Source organism: Toxotes jaculatrix, chromosome 21, assembly GCF_017976425.1.
Source record: "Toxotes jaculatrix isolate fToxJac2 chromosome 21, fToxJac2.pri, whole genome shotgun sequence".
NCBI lineage: Eukaryota > Metazoa > Chordata > Actinopteri > Toxotidae > Toxotes > Toxotes jaculatrix.
The window spans coordinates 8,506,503-8,521,930 of record NC_054414.1 but is presented as its reverse complement, the minus strand read 5'-3'; the positions used below and the strand labels follow the sequence as shown (position 1 = coordinate 8,521,930).

The 15,428-nt window shown below is 40.6% G+C and overlaps 1 protein-coding gene across 1 annotated transcript in view; it reads left to right on the top strand.

The window, feature by feature from the left end:
* Positions 1–15,428, top strand: part of mpp2b (membrane palmitoylated protein 2b) — a 35,658-nt gene that overhangs the window by 8,459 nt on the left and 11,771 nt on the right. Inside the window, exon 3 of the mRNA XM_041067210.1 lies at positions 11,445–11,545. Within this exon, the coding sequence (XP_040923144.1) occupies positions 11,445–11,545 (101 nt within the window). The remainder of the gene's footprint in view (positions 1–11,444; positions 11,546–15,428) is intronic.

The window sequence follows — 15,428 nt, the reverse complement described above, 5'->3', positions numbered from 1 at the left end:
GCACGTGCACATCAGATCTGCAGAAGTGGCCAGTTTCATATGCACACATACAACTTCAAATTTCTCTTTGGAAACAATTAGTCAGTCTTTTATTATAGATTTTTTTTTTTTTTTACCCAATTCAAGTTTTTGAAATACAAGGATGTTTATTTGAAAAAGACCGGTGTTTGCTTTCTAATAGAATAGAATTCAGTAGTAAGATAAAGTCCCAAGATAAAAAACAGTTTGGCACCACTTCAAGGCTGCTGGGAAAGAGGAAATTTTAAGTAAAGACGTTGTAAAGGCTCAGTTTGGCACTTCAGAGCAGTCAGTGCAGAATATAACGAACTCCAGTTATTGAAAACATGGCAACCATTTCAAACAGTGCACTGTCTTGCAATAAATCCCAGACTATCTAAAACTAGTTATATAAAAAATCCCAGGATGAAAATATGTAGCTATTTTTGCCTGAAATAACAAAAAAATGTATTACACCCTTTTGCAAAAGTTTCCATGGAATTGCTGGAATCCAAGTCAAATTTGGCATGGCATGTGTTGCCAGTGTGAGATGACTTGGTCTCTTGTTGGCATGAGATCAAAATTAAAACTGTGATACTTTGAGAACAGCAGAATTATATTTTCCTGTTTGAGAGCCCACAATGAATTATGTCAGTTCTAACCTGCTACATCACTGTGCTTCAGTGCATCTTCTCTTCACTCAGTGCAAAGGACACTTGATCCAGAGACATAAAAGATTGAAAAGCCATAGCTTACCACAGATGTCTGGTAAATTTAGACTCTGAGTATGTTAGTTAAGAGAGGGCCAAATCTAAAACTCAAAGCTTTATAGTACTGTAATAAATTGCAGCAGTCAGCTGCCGGATAGAGGGAGAAAAGCAGTTCCATGGAGAGTTAAAATGTGTGTGGAGTTTCTTTTTTGTAATGGGCTGTCAGTCAGTCTTGATTTGTACACTAGCCGAGGGCTGAGTTTGGATGACTGGCGTTTTTAGTAACACAGTAAATTGTTTCTCCAAACCAATTCATGTCTTTTTTCTTTTTTTTTTTTTTTAATTTGGAAAGCAGCATTTTCAGCAAGGCTATTTTTTGCACAGGCTGGAAGAAGTGTTAGCGAAGGGTCAGTTTTGATTTGAAGCAATGAGATATTTTACAGCTCCTATCAGCGAAGTAGCTCAGATGTGCGATTCCTCGAGATATGAGCAGAAAGCACAAATAGAAGTACATGTGCAAAGCTGTCTGTGTTTGTACCTGTGTCTGTGGTGTCAGATATAGGAGGGTCATCACGCATATGCGTGTCTGCTCCCTCTGCACCGCTTCCCTGACTGATCCTCCTTCCTACAAGCCAGCCTTCTGCCTCTCTCTCCCTCGGTTAGCCCCCACAGGGAAGCCTGGAGGGAAGATCTTCCTGCCTCCTTTTCTCCCTCCTCCTAGAGAAAGCATCATACTTCCCTCCCTCTCCCCCCAGACACCCCCACCCCCACCCCCCACCGCCTTCCTTTGCTCATGCACACAACCCTCTCTCGTCTCCATTCATTCATGCGGAGGAGAAGACGCTCAGCCAGGCACAGCTTATACACATTCACGTCAAGAGCAGGTGGAGTAAAGGGGGGGAAAGAGCGAGGAGCTGTTTTGGCAGAAAGAGGAGAGAATCAGGGATAGATAGGGAGAGAGAGGGAGAGAGAGAGGGAGATCTCTCAGTCTGCCTCAGATACTGTATTGGGTGTGTTACTGTGAGTGTGTGCACTGTAGTGAGGTGTTGTTCACCATGGCTGGCAGCCTGTTTGGAAGGCTCTCCCTAGAGGAGGGGGACTCAGCCAACTCCCTTGAGGGCCTGGAAATCAAGCTGGGGGGAGAAGGTAAGAACACAGGTCCCTACTTACTGGTTGTTTGAAGGACGCAGGATGGTTTAAAAACAAATGTTTTTTTTTACAAGTTAGGGAACGTATACTGGACAGAAGCTGAAATCTGAGACTGACTGACTTAAAATACAACTAAGCTGGCGACAGTGTGCTCATGCACATGTTGGCGGTTGAAGGCTATCTGTTGTTTTAAATTCGCATTGCACCTGCTCCTGATGTGCTGGTTCGAACCTCCAGAGTGTGATGAAGATGGTCAGAGACAGATTAGGACCCAGGGCAGCATGTGATGTACACGAATCTGTGGCAGCAGACTACAAAGACAGGAAAGGAGACGTGAAAAGACAGCAAGGTGCTTCAGAATATTCACTAGAGGATGTTAGATCCACACCAAATTTTCTTTTATTCATATCACAATGAGAAGCCTGTTAAATTGAGAGCAGTAGAGATTGAGAGAGAGAGGGATGCACTTTGAGCTAAACAAATAAAGATAAGAGCAAGAGCCGGTGTAAAAGAAAGTATGTATTTGTTGTATTGAATGATAATGCACAGAGGATGTTTGCTCACACAGCATGGAGTGGAAAGTACCATACATCCGATTCATAATTAATGGAGTTCATTAATATTGCATAGAGTTACATTCTACACAGTTATATTTTCTGAGTGTGTGTCCATATTTATTTATGTACTGTTATTTGGCAACATCATTTCATATGAGTGCTTTGACCAGCCAGTTGCATGCACACACACTTAAAAAACACTTTTGGATTGTAGGCAAGAAGAATTAAAGCAACGATTTGACGGTGTCATGTTTAATTAGTCAAGTTTAGGGGCAACATGATTACATCATTGCCAAGTCTAGTGCATGTCACACAGTATACTGTGTTGTAAGATATCTTCTGCTCTGTAATGTAGCTTGACAAGACAGCAGTGACAGCCATAATGAATCTCATTTTCTGTCAAAGCTTTTGCATCCTGTGTGTCAGTTCAGATTGTGTGTGTGTGTGTGTGTTTGTGTGTATGAGAGAGAGAGACCTCCAGTACATTGTACATTCAAGGTGAGTAAGTAGGGGGTCATTCATATGCAGCGGTGTTCTGATCAGAGACAGCACGCTTGAAAGTGTCAGACTCGCAACCTTCAAATAATTCTCTGGGTCTCTCACTCTCACCCCATCTCTACACACACACACACACACACACACACACACACACACACACACATACACATACCCACCACACTCTCTGCACTGAACAATACACAGAATCTCTTCCCACCTAACCCACATGCTATCACAGGAATACTCTGTGTGCCTGCTGGACTAATGAAGCAGTGTTCAAACACAGATGATGGATCACTGAGTACAGTGTGTTGGTAGGATTAGGCTGTCAAAGATAATCGCTGGTTTTCAAGAGAATGGGACAATTTAATTCTGTTCTGGCTGAGGGTATTCGATAATGCAGTGACACTGGCAATTATTTCATGCATATCGCACCCTGACAATCTTTGTTTGCTCTTTCATTAACTGCTCTATGGAAAACAGATGTACAGCACAGAGTCAAAATGTTTACCTCCCGACAGCAGGTTCAGTTGATAAACTCGTTCATGTTAATTTCCCACAAAACTTCGCTTGAAATATTCTCTTGCCTGGGCACTCTGTGGCCGGGGTGTGAGGTGTAATGGGAGCTGCTGTCCATTTGCAAAATGTCAACGAATATCACAAGTGTTGTCTCCAGTGGTTGACCTTCAGCCAGCTAACAAGGCGATCCAGCTCGCACCCATACCATGCCAACTCGGAGCAAGCATCACCATGGTGATGGGGTGGCTTAAATGGCAGCTCTAAAGTGCCTTGCCCTGCTGATTGGCTACCCAAGAGAGAGGAGGTCAGGGTTACAGTATTTCCTCCAGAAATGTGGCCTCTCACGGGATGGTCAGTCACACTGCTGATATTGTTCTAGTTATTCTAACATAAAAAAAACAAAAGGATAAATTGTGATCATCATCAAGAAAAGTAGAAATATTTCCATGTGTACTTCAATGATATCCAGGAAAACTAGCTCTGCGTGATTTTGTTTCAGTGATGTGGATTAGTTAAAAACCCTCAAAAAAGTTCTTCTGCACCATTAACTTGTGACGACGGACTACTACCAGTGTAACTAATGACCTAATGAAGTGAATACTGGTGATCAGCAGTGTACAGGCATGCACTCTCAGCAGTTAAGCTTTACAGTCTGCCCTGGTTTTGCCTCTTCCTCTGCATGTTTTTCAGCTAAAAAAAAACATTTAATCTGTTTTTATGTACCGTTAATACTCTAGTAGAAAGATAAAAGATAAGAGGAAAAGACAGAACACTTAGTAGTAGTAAGAATAGCAAAAACTGCATTATTTATCAGAAGTATCAACTATTTATCAAGGAACATGATTATAGGTTTAATGCATTCATAATGCAGAAATCTCTGTAGTATTTTTGTTTTTTACGCTGATGTTATTATGGACAACACGATTTCAGATTAGGTTATTGACTGATGTAACTGTAGGAAATAGATTTAACTTCTGGTTGAAGAACATCTGACTTCAGTGGCCCTTTTCACACCATTTTGACTTGATGTAACACGAAAAGCACAAGTGTTGCTGATAACATAAACAAAGGGTCCATTCTGTTCACAAGTGCTCATGACAGAGTGACAATATCAGGGCCCTGAAGCAGCTAGATGGAATTCAGCCATAATTAATTTTAGTTTTTTTCTATTGTGACATGCCAGGATGTCTTCAATGAATAATGCTTATTGTTTCCCGCCCACCTCTGAAACTAAACTTATGCCCCTAGCCCTGCACACTCATAGTACACCCACACAAGTGATTTCACTTATTTTGGCTGATTACTGTAGATGTCCTCTCAGGACTGTGGGGGTGTGTACGGATCGTAATTGACTGACATCTTCTCCCTCACTCCTCAGTTAGCTTTGTTGCACCTGATGTCCCAGAAAATTACATCTTTAGAAATTGTGTTAGTGCAACGGGTTTAATGGCCTCATATGTTTTCTAGCATAGATCCACCCAGCCTCAACCTGAACAGATGCCTCATCAGCCACAAGTGGAAATATCTGTGGGGGTGTGCAGGACTGTTGTTTGTCACTTCCTACAGTATGTTTTTTTTTTTTTTTTTTAGCTGTCTGTAATTATTGTATGCTAACCAGATGAGGAGAGCTGTTTATCTGAAGACAAGCCTGTACAAGTACACACACACACACACACACACAGATTGACCACAAAAGTACATTACACAATGGATGTGCCCACACATGATTCACACAGTGTTCTCTTAACTTGTCATGAGCCAGCTTGGCTTTTCAGTGATGCTCCATGAGGAGGATGTCGACTTAATTACCCTCAGTTGAGCATTTGTAGACCAGAGCAGGATTCACATTTTAGCTAAAGCAGTTGCTTTCTGTATGCTCAGTGTGGTTGTCTGAATAGGAGATGAAAATACTGATTGTACTCTGCAAGGGTACTGAGATGGAAAGAATGAAGAATCCTGTCATCATATGCGTCAGTCATAAATGAATAATCGGTTCTGGTACACACCACCATGGAATATACACCAATCCAATATACTTCACCACCACTGTCTTAGGCATTCATCTTTCACTGCCTGAGGGACTGATAGTAATTATATTTTGCTGGAGAGCAGGGATCAGAATCAAATCTACGAGAAACCTTAAAGTGTTTAATAAAGTCTGTCGAGACCCATGAGTATTTTATTATATAGAGGTGACTTTGGCAATTTGAAATAGTTTTAGTGTCATCCTCAACATGCTGTTTTCTGTCATTTTAATAGACTGCTGGGGAAATAAGACTGCAGTGACTTCCAGCAGTGTTTCTAAGAAAGCATCGTTGAAATTATCATTGAGGAGAAGACTGCTGCGAAATCTTTTGGTGTTTTCACAGAACAAAGCAAGGTTTATTACTACAGCATCACTCTCAGCACTGAAAAGCTTAACATTGACCTTATCCATTGAAAGTCCCCTGATTAATCACCACCAGGTCTTTCAGGTGTCCTTTTAAAGTGTACTTCTGGCTATACAATGAATAGTAAGTCCATTTTTCCGATTGAAATATGTTTTGTACTAGAAACAAGACAACATAAATCAGATACTTTTGACTAAATTGGTTTGCATGGTTAGTTTAGAGGTGCCTTTTAATGCAGTGCTAGAATAATAATGACATTTCTCTGATAAAGCTGTTCTGTGTTAAGCTGTTGTCTTTCTTCTGTAGAGCACAACAGACATGTTGATCTTGTCCTGTTTATCCATTTATCCAGGATTTTGGAAATCTGTTTTTTGATTTAGACTTAGCAACCAAAACTGTTGTTTAGAATTGTGTTTTTATAATAGGTGCCAAATCAATTGAGGTTCTGGGTATGTTAAACAGAATAAAAATGAACTAGGGTCAGAAACTTGTTTTCAGCTCAGGCATATTTAGAGTCAAGGCAGACATCCACAAGAATAAAGGTGCAGGATGCAAAAATAACATCAATGAAAAGTATCTTCACCTGTTTAAAATCGCATCCTTCCCATGTATTTATCTTCATCAGTACATGAGAAATGCAAAACACACACAAGGCAAATCGTCTGCCACAAGGGAAAGAGGATTCTTCAGTTATCAATTAACACACATGAGGTCATAGTAAGAAGCAAAGACTTATTACTGGTGTGTGTGTGTGTGTGTGTGTGTGTGTGTGTGTGTGTGTATACATATAAATGCTTACCAATAATTTTCACCAATAATTTATTATTAATTTTGTTTTATTCTTCAGAATCATTAAAAATTATGTTGTTGTCCTGTGCTGACTAAACAATTAACAGTTGAAACAGTTAAGCTAAAGGTAAAAATGAACTCACAGCAGTGACGGCTGGAAATCCAGCCCTTGTATTTGGAAGTAAGGTCATATCGGTTATATCGGTTACCTGTTGCTGATAGTGCAACTTTTACATCGTATTATTTTTCCACGGTGGAGCATTTAATGTATCTGTGTTTTAAGACGATTTGTTTATTTCATTAAATTTCAGCAGACCAGAATGTTTTGATAGCCAGAAACTGGAAGTGGAAAGAGTCAGCTGCACTCCTCTGGGTATAAGACCCCATGAGGTTTCAACATGGAGAAAGAGCAACATAACTGCATCTCCCACGTCTCTTCCTCCATTTTCCACCCTCCCTCAGCTCCCCTCTCCACCCTCTCTCTGTTTCCCCCAACCGCTGCTCCATAGCAACAGAACAACCTTCACTAAGTGCTGGCTAAGAGGTTGATGTTCCCCCACTGTGCTCTAACCACAAACAATAACAGCACAGATTGTTTGGCTGCCTCCATGACATTGAGTTAATTGTAACTCTCCTTGGAGGTGAACTGGCGCTCAGATGAGACTTTAACAGACAAAAGAACCTTTAATTTGGTTTCCTTGTGATTACACGTCCTCTGCTATCAGCCTGGCGAAGAAGCCGTTATTGTTGTAATCTTTGTCGAGAGGTGACGCGGAGGGCTACCATGAAGTGGTATTATTGAAAATTTCAGCTGAGTGACACATTGCTGACACAGTAGCTTTTCACCTGAAGGTTTTCTCTAAAGTGGTATTAAAACTAGATTAATCATTACCACGTTTATTGGCCTTAAATGTCAGTTTTCTTAGTCGTGAATTTTTGTATGCGTCCTCTTAGTCTCTGGGGAACTTATGATTTTTGTCATAATTATTTATCTGCTTTACTCAGGCTCCTCTTTCTCCTTAAATCCCGTAGACACACAGTAATGAAATGCTGTAAAAACAAAACCTGTTTAAGTATGAAATGGGCTTTAAAGTTTACAACCTTTCCCTGGAAGAGTAGGTTCTGTAGAGTACATGATGTACATGTCTCTGGTTCAGTCTGTCTACACACACCTGAGTCCCTTTTTGTGTTCTTAAGCTCTCCCCTGCTAAATGGAGTTTTCTAATGGTATCAAGTTACAGTGCATGGTACAGGGAATTTGGACTCACTGAAGCGAAAAATGACTTCCAACTGAGTTCTCACCTGTAAAGGCTCAGAGGATGAAAAAAAAAAAGCTGAGTATATTATTACGCAAATGTCTACATGCAACTTTGGAGCTGATATGAGACATGAGCAGGAGAAAGATAAATGCTGTCAGTGATTTAAAAAAAAATGGCTGTTTGGTCCTGGCTGTGCAGTTTTATTGGAAGTTTATGCAGGTTTATGCAAGGGAGGATGGCTTTGACAGCGGCAGTATACAAGATGAAATACTGCACCTGAATGCTAAAGAGGAAGTTATTTTGAAAAGAAAGTAGCAGTTTGAAAAGAAAGAAAAAAGCACTTGATCTTAGCGTGACATTCAGACCTCTGCCTGTGTGAACCTTTGACCTTCATAGCTAGCTTTGATGCATGCCGAGGAAAATCAGGAAAGCAACCCTATTTATCTGTATGTGTAGAGAGAAGAAAGGCAGCAAGAACCAAGAAAGAGGACAAGTTGGATTTTTAATAATCTCTATGAATAATAGAACGACCCCAGGCATACTCAGCACTGGAAAAATGGGTATTATACTCCAGTTCCTTTCACACCGTCTCTTGATCCCTCTGTGACGTCCAAAGAATGGCAATATCGCAGAGCATCTAAATGCAAGTGAAGCACATTTCTGTCCCCTGATGTTTTTGTCCAACATCCTTGATACACCGTGGAGAAGTAGCTGTCAATTTCATAAGGATTATTAGGTCAGACGGGGGCTGGAGTACAAGGAGAAAAAGAACAAATGATTAGTGACATGTGTAAACATATGAAGACAGTATGAGAAGAATCCAAACAAGAACTCCACAGTGGAAAGAAGGAAAACAATGAGAAACGGAGTAAGAAAAAAATCTAACTCTACACATGGTGAAGCAGACACAAGCTGACATTGGGAAAAGTGCCGATGTGGCAACAACACCGGCATACAGTTGTGGTGATTAAACAGAATTATGCAGGACCTGTAAGCCGAGCCTGCTGGTCTGATATTCCCTGCCAGGCACAAATCTGGCAACTCCCCTGACGGATCAGAGCTGGTGTTAGAGGGAAAATAGAAGAAAAACAAGGCTTCGCTGCGGAAGACTTGTGTAATTATTTATTTAATTTACTTATCAAATTATTCAGAGAGTGGGCAGATGGACTGGGTAATCATGGGGGTCATCTTCCTCTGGCCTTCTTGCCTTTATAGCTTCCTATCTTTTAATCTTTCTTCTGAGTAAAAGCCGAGAGGACGATAGTGTCTTGTCTTTATGACTGTCTGTACAGTAAGTGTCCGTGTAGAGTGTAGAAATACTTTCAGAACACCACAGAAGTAGACCAAAAATAGTTCTCTACTCATTCTCAAAATATCTATTACCTCATAATTCCCCTTCAAGCACCTTGACAAAAAAAACCTCCCACAGCGCTCTGCTGAGCAATAGAAACATTATTTGTCAGGTTCTCGACAGACCTGAACTGCACACCGAATTGCACACCTTGTGTGTTGTATGTTAACAATGGCTACTACTGAAACTCCTACTCCATATTGTTCAAATACACAGCATCAATGGACACGCATTTTTTTTTTTTTTTTTTATTAGTTTCTCTTTCCTAACCTGTGCTTTCACCCCAGTCTAAAGCATATCAACTTGAGACAGCTCGGTGATAAAAAGCAGTGAATGTAATGTGAATGTAGCAGTAAATGTTCAGGGATTACAGAACATTTTCGGTTGGAGTTGAAAGTGTTCGAGTCTACAAAGTAATTTTGTTGTGTATTGTCAATAGCGCAGCTTCAGGCTTCACATCAATGAAACCACTGAATAGAATCATGATCCTCTGAGAGACTTATTCATTATACCAAATAGTAACATGTCCCTTTTTTTTTCCACAAGAAAAATGTGAATTCTCCCTGTATGATATTCTGTGGCTCACTGAAAACTGAGCCACTTTTTGTAGTCATACTAATTTGAAAATGTTAGAAAGTTAACATGCTAAACTAAACCCCTTTCTGGACTGTATTGGAGATGATGGGGCCCAGGCTCTTTGAAGTGGTCTCTACAGACCAGCACGGCTTGAGATCTTTAGGTACATTTCCAAGTCTTAGTGGTTAATATACCATTACACCGTTATTATGCTTGATTACCCTTATTACATCTAACTACAAACCTTCTTTCTTGGTGGGTCTTTTTTGTGCTCTTGTTATTGGTCTTTTTCTGGTTCTCTTATAGAATGTGTTCTGTGTTGAGGTTAAGTTGGAAAAGAAGGTACATATTTCTGTCATGTTCCTTCATCCTTAAAAAAAAAAAAAACATTCTAAGCTGAGATGGTAAACATGGTAAACATTATACTTGCTAAACATCATCATGTTAGCATTATTATTGTGGGCTTGTTGCCGTGCTGGTGTTACGTTTAGCTCTAGGCACCACTGTGCCGAAGAATAGTTTCACAAGCTATTAGTTTTAGTAGTACACAGTAGAAGAAATCAATGTACTTAATACATTGTAATTGAGACTGTATTATTTTATTATGCACACTGGGTATGTAGATTATACTTCATCCTGTCATTTTCCTTTAGTGAAGGTGCTACATGTGTAAAACATGGTTAAAACTAGTCCATAGAAAGCATTTGGGACAGGGTCTTCTAAGACAAAATTAACCAGCAGCCTCTTAATGCTCTGTTATGCCCTTATTAGGGCATAAGCTCTATGAAGTGGGCCGTGCAGGGACTGTGGTGGACCACCAGTCTGCTTCCTTTGTGAAAAGTAAAAGCCAGTGTTGTATTTTTAGCTTTGGAAACAAAGGCCTGGGTGTCTGTTGAGTAAATTACAACAGACAAATGTTCCCAGTGAATAAAAATGCCCACTCCTCAGACAGTCTGCTGTAATTAATGCCTGCTTGTAAGAAGCCTGATGTCAGTGTGTTTTGGTACCTTAATGCGTCATAGTCCCTGTCATAGTCCCTGAAGATGCAACCTTCCCTGACCTCCACTGAACTGTTGAAGTCACCTTGCAGCTGCTGATTGATTGGTCATCTCATTGAGGGATGAGTGTGGGCTGCTCCATGAACCAGGAAAAGAAGAAAAAAAAAAAACTGCAACATCGATTGACACACACAACAAAAGCACATATAAAATGGTAAAAATGTTTATTCTCTCAGCAGCTTCAGCAGTTTTGTTGTTGTTCTGATGGAATGTGTTTGTGTATATGAACATGTGCGTGGGAGGGGGAGAGAGAGGAAGTTGGGAGTTTTGGGAGAAAGATACTGTCGCTTCTGACAGACTTTAGAGGAGGGTGACTGACAGAGGTGAAATTGCTTGGGAAAAGATGTGAGGCAGCTCTCATCCCCTCTCTCTCTCTCCTCCTCCCTCTCCATCACTTTTCCTTCAGCCTCTTCTCATTCAGCCAAGTAGTGTGAACTACTGTAAATGTACTCCCTCACCCTCTCTCTCTTCCTTTGAGGTGATCTATTCAGTCTATTTCCCATGGGTAACTGTAGGATAGGGAGGAGAGTGGAGTGAAATAAACTCTGTTCTTTCTCTTCTTTTTTTCTGTGTGTGTGTGTGTGTGTGTAGCCATGCATCAGGCCCTGGACACACTGAGTGACAGCACAAGCTCTACAACTGCCAATGACCTGGACCTCATCTTCCTCAAAGGCATCATGGAGAGTCCAGTGGTGAGAACAACTTTATGCTGTACACTGTTAAATGTATGATGAAATATGTGTGTGTGTCATGCAATATAGGACATTCAGAGCTTCTAAGTGGACCAGGGAGGGACAGACTGATGGATGGGTCGGTGAGAAAGGACTTCAACTTTAATGTAAATAAATCGCAATTAGACTGCAACAACACAGGCTGCTTATGTTAATGTGGATGCTGATTAATATGTCCATGCATGCACAATTTACAATTTAAAAGTATTATTAAATTGGCAGTGCAATCTTGCATTTTGTACATATGCCTTAAGATTAAAATATTAAAAATGTGTTTAACAGTGACATGTTTTGCATGCATTATGAGAATCTTTATTAAAACGATTCTCCAAAATGGAAATTCACAGCCCTTATTACATTTAAAATTTAAATTTCGGCTTGCAGTAATTATCCCAAAAACACAGCTTAAATTCATGAAGTGCAATCACATTACCATTTTAATGGTCTTGCTTCATTGTTTTCTCATAAGTTGAAAATGCAAATTAAAGAGGCATCTGGTATTTTACTTTCGTTCAGTGTCGTGCTGCACAGGCAGCAAAAATCAGATAAAAACCCAAATGTGAAGAGGCAAACGACGCCTCCCCTCCCGTCCCCTCCTGTCCTGCTGCTCCCTCCCATCACTGGCATAGTTTTTACCTGGCAGTGTTGATTTCAGAGCCTTTAGAGACATTAATGTCATGATGGTTTTGATTTTGAAGTTTAGATTTAGGAGGCAAAATGGTAGCCGTGAAATGATGCTCATCTCTCCCAGTTTCAGAGAAGGTGGATGAAGTAGATGAGGATGGAAATATTTTTATGCTGTGCAAACTTAAACCCAGATGATACAAACCTCTGGCATCTTGGTGAACCACAGGGTTTGTGTGATGGCACAGGTTGGATGGATTGCCAGTGGGTCAGTTCATTGAGTGGTCTGTTGAATATGTCAACTCAAAATATTGACAAGAGTTTTGACACAGACATTCAAGGAAATGTATTTTTACCATGTGTTTGGCATATAAGAATATTAAGTGGAAGAATGCAACGAAGACGTCTTTGTTGTTGTTGGACTGCATTTCCCACCTGTCAGTCATTTTAACGAGGCAATACAACATTTTTCCCAATCAGGGAAAAAGATTGAAATAGCAGTCAGCCAGCTGCACAGTTATCCTTGACAAGGTTGAGGTTGTCAAGTTGACAAGTGCAGGTGGAGCAGCAGCTATTGTGCATCAGTGTGGAGTACAGAGATGGATGGCAGTCATTAGGTTTTACACTTATTTATTTATTTATTCCAAAAACCTGTTTGAATACTTAACTGAACTTCTTCATTAAAAACAACTCACTTGCATATTCTCCATGCTCTCTGTGCATTATGCTGCAGGAATGGTTTGTGTTTTTATGAATGTTTTAATCCACATTTCCACTATGACATATTTTCATTATGGGCATTTAAAAGGACCACAGCTGTCCTGCTCCAAGACACAAACTGATACAGTAGATAGGGTAGTATATAGTTACTCATGTAGATGGGAGACAAGTTATTCAGGGAAATGTCACTTTAAAGATCACAAACATACAAGCTGGAGAGTGAAGTGATCACAGATTTTAATCAGTACCTCTGAGGCAACAATCTCCAAAAAAACTGTCCATATGGAGCTTTACAAAACTGGCATTTATAGCAGCATGGCAGAGGAGAATATACAGAACCAGCTGCACCGTGTAGTTCAGCACAGTAATACTCAAATCCACACCATTACAGCATGTATTACAGCACTCAACAAGGATTACAAGGCTTGCCATACCACCAAGATGTAGCTGACACTGTACATGTATTGTTCTTTGTTGTCCATCGCCTGTATATCTGGAAAAGGAGGAAAAAGATTAATTTTTCAAATCCGTGTTGCATTTGTCCAGAATTCTCCTGGACAGTTGCCCAGACTTTGGATTAAAGTGAGTCCTGGGTGGAAGCAAATGAGTGAAGTTATTCCAAGGACATTATACTTTTCTTCAAGAAAACTCAGACATGGCAGACAGTCATTTTTTGTTGTTTTGACTGGACCCAAAAGATTAAACCAAACATATGTGTAACCAGCAATTTATGTAATAATTAAATATTCTTTCATTGAGCTGGTTTAAGTCAGTGACAATCTGCTGTGGCCTCACCACAACTTCCCTGTGAAGCTTGTGTCTGGACTTCGACCTCAAAATCCCTGGAAATTTTCAACCATTCTGATGTAGACAAGACTAATCTGTGTATCAGACTGCTCTGCTGAATAACCTCAGCGCTCAGATGTTGCAGGTTTAAATAGACATTTAAATAAAATTCCTCACTTTTCATGCAAAGTCCCTTTTATGAAACCAATCCCAACCAGTTCTCCATATTGACACGGAGGAGAGTGATGTCGCCGTAACAGAGTACAGCTTTTTGAAGTGAAGTGAAAGAGCTTAGCAGTGGCAGAGAGTCTTTTTAAGAGTTTCATCCCACTGCGTCTCATGTGCTTTCCCTCCTGTCGAAGTCTTCCCCCGTCACGTCTTGCCGAGAGCACAGTTTCACATGCCTTTTAAAAAATGCGGACTTGTTCAAAAGCAACAGGAAGAGGAGGGAAAAGTACACTGCTGTGCACTGCAATAGTATGCAAGGAAAAACAATGTAGTTGCACTTCACGCCATATACTGAAAGTCGTTCTTTTCTTTTATCTTTATGCCAACAACAGTCATTAATATGGATAACCACATTTATCTTTTTAACATTGCACAGTCAGTGTTAGCTGAGTTGCACTGAGGCAGAAGCTCCTCGTGGCCATGAGGTTCCTCTGTCCGGGGAGATGCGTTGGTCTGCAGGCTACTACTGAGACCCAGACAGAGCCGGAGGTAAAAAGCTTCACAGGATCGTTCAGTAATACAGAGGCAGTTCTGTTCAGGAAATTTGGAGATGGACTATCCACGGGGAACAGTGGGGAGCACTACATCAAAAGCCTCCCATATTGCTGAAAACGTCGCCTCTTCTGCTCCTTTCCATCCTGATTTCTATTTCTCTCTCTTTGTTTTTTGGTTTCTTTTTCACACAGGACTGATGGATTTTTTTTTCCTCTGAAGAAAACTGCATATGTATGAGTGCGTTCTAGTGTGCAAAGAAGCATCACACCAGTATTTGTACCCTGTGTCTGAGGGACTTTGTATTGATGAGCGTTCACATAAAAGATTAATGTGCTGATCCAAGCCTTGACTTCAGATGCTTCCCCGAAGAATGTGAAAAGGATTTCAAAGACAGTAGTTACTCTTGACCCCTCGCTGGTCTATAAACACTTAACAAGCTATAATTTAATGTGCTGAGTGAGGAGAAAGGACACGCTAACAGAGGGGCAGAGTAAGGGTCCGGGCATGTGCATGTATGGCGTAGTGACTTCAGTGAATTGTGCTGATTGCACCACATTCACTGCAGAATGATGCAATCAGCACAACCCACAATTCTTTAATGAGTCTGAATGATGATTAGGCTCACAATGAGTAGACACTGATAACTGAGCTTCCACAGTGCTCAGTTATTATCAGTTGTGACTGTGGTACAGACCGAATGGCTGGCTCTGAATCTAACTGAGCAGTCAGAACTGTTGAGGCTTTTAGGACGACTGAATGACCTGACACTTGCTTTTAGTTCCGTACCCTGTGCTTTTGACCCTAGTTTCTGTCACATTTCCCTGTTCAAACTGTAAATGAGACTCCAGGGTCTTTGTAAAATAATGCCTTTTGGCTTCCCAAAACAATAAATTCTGGTGTTATACAAAACAGCTTGTGCAAAACATTATGTGCCGAGGGGTCAAATCCTGACAATTATTATCCCATTTCCTGCCAGCTATTGACATTTAGC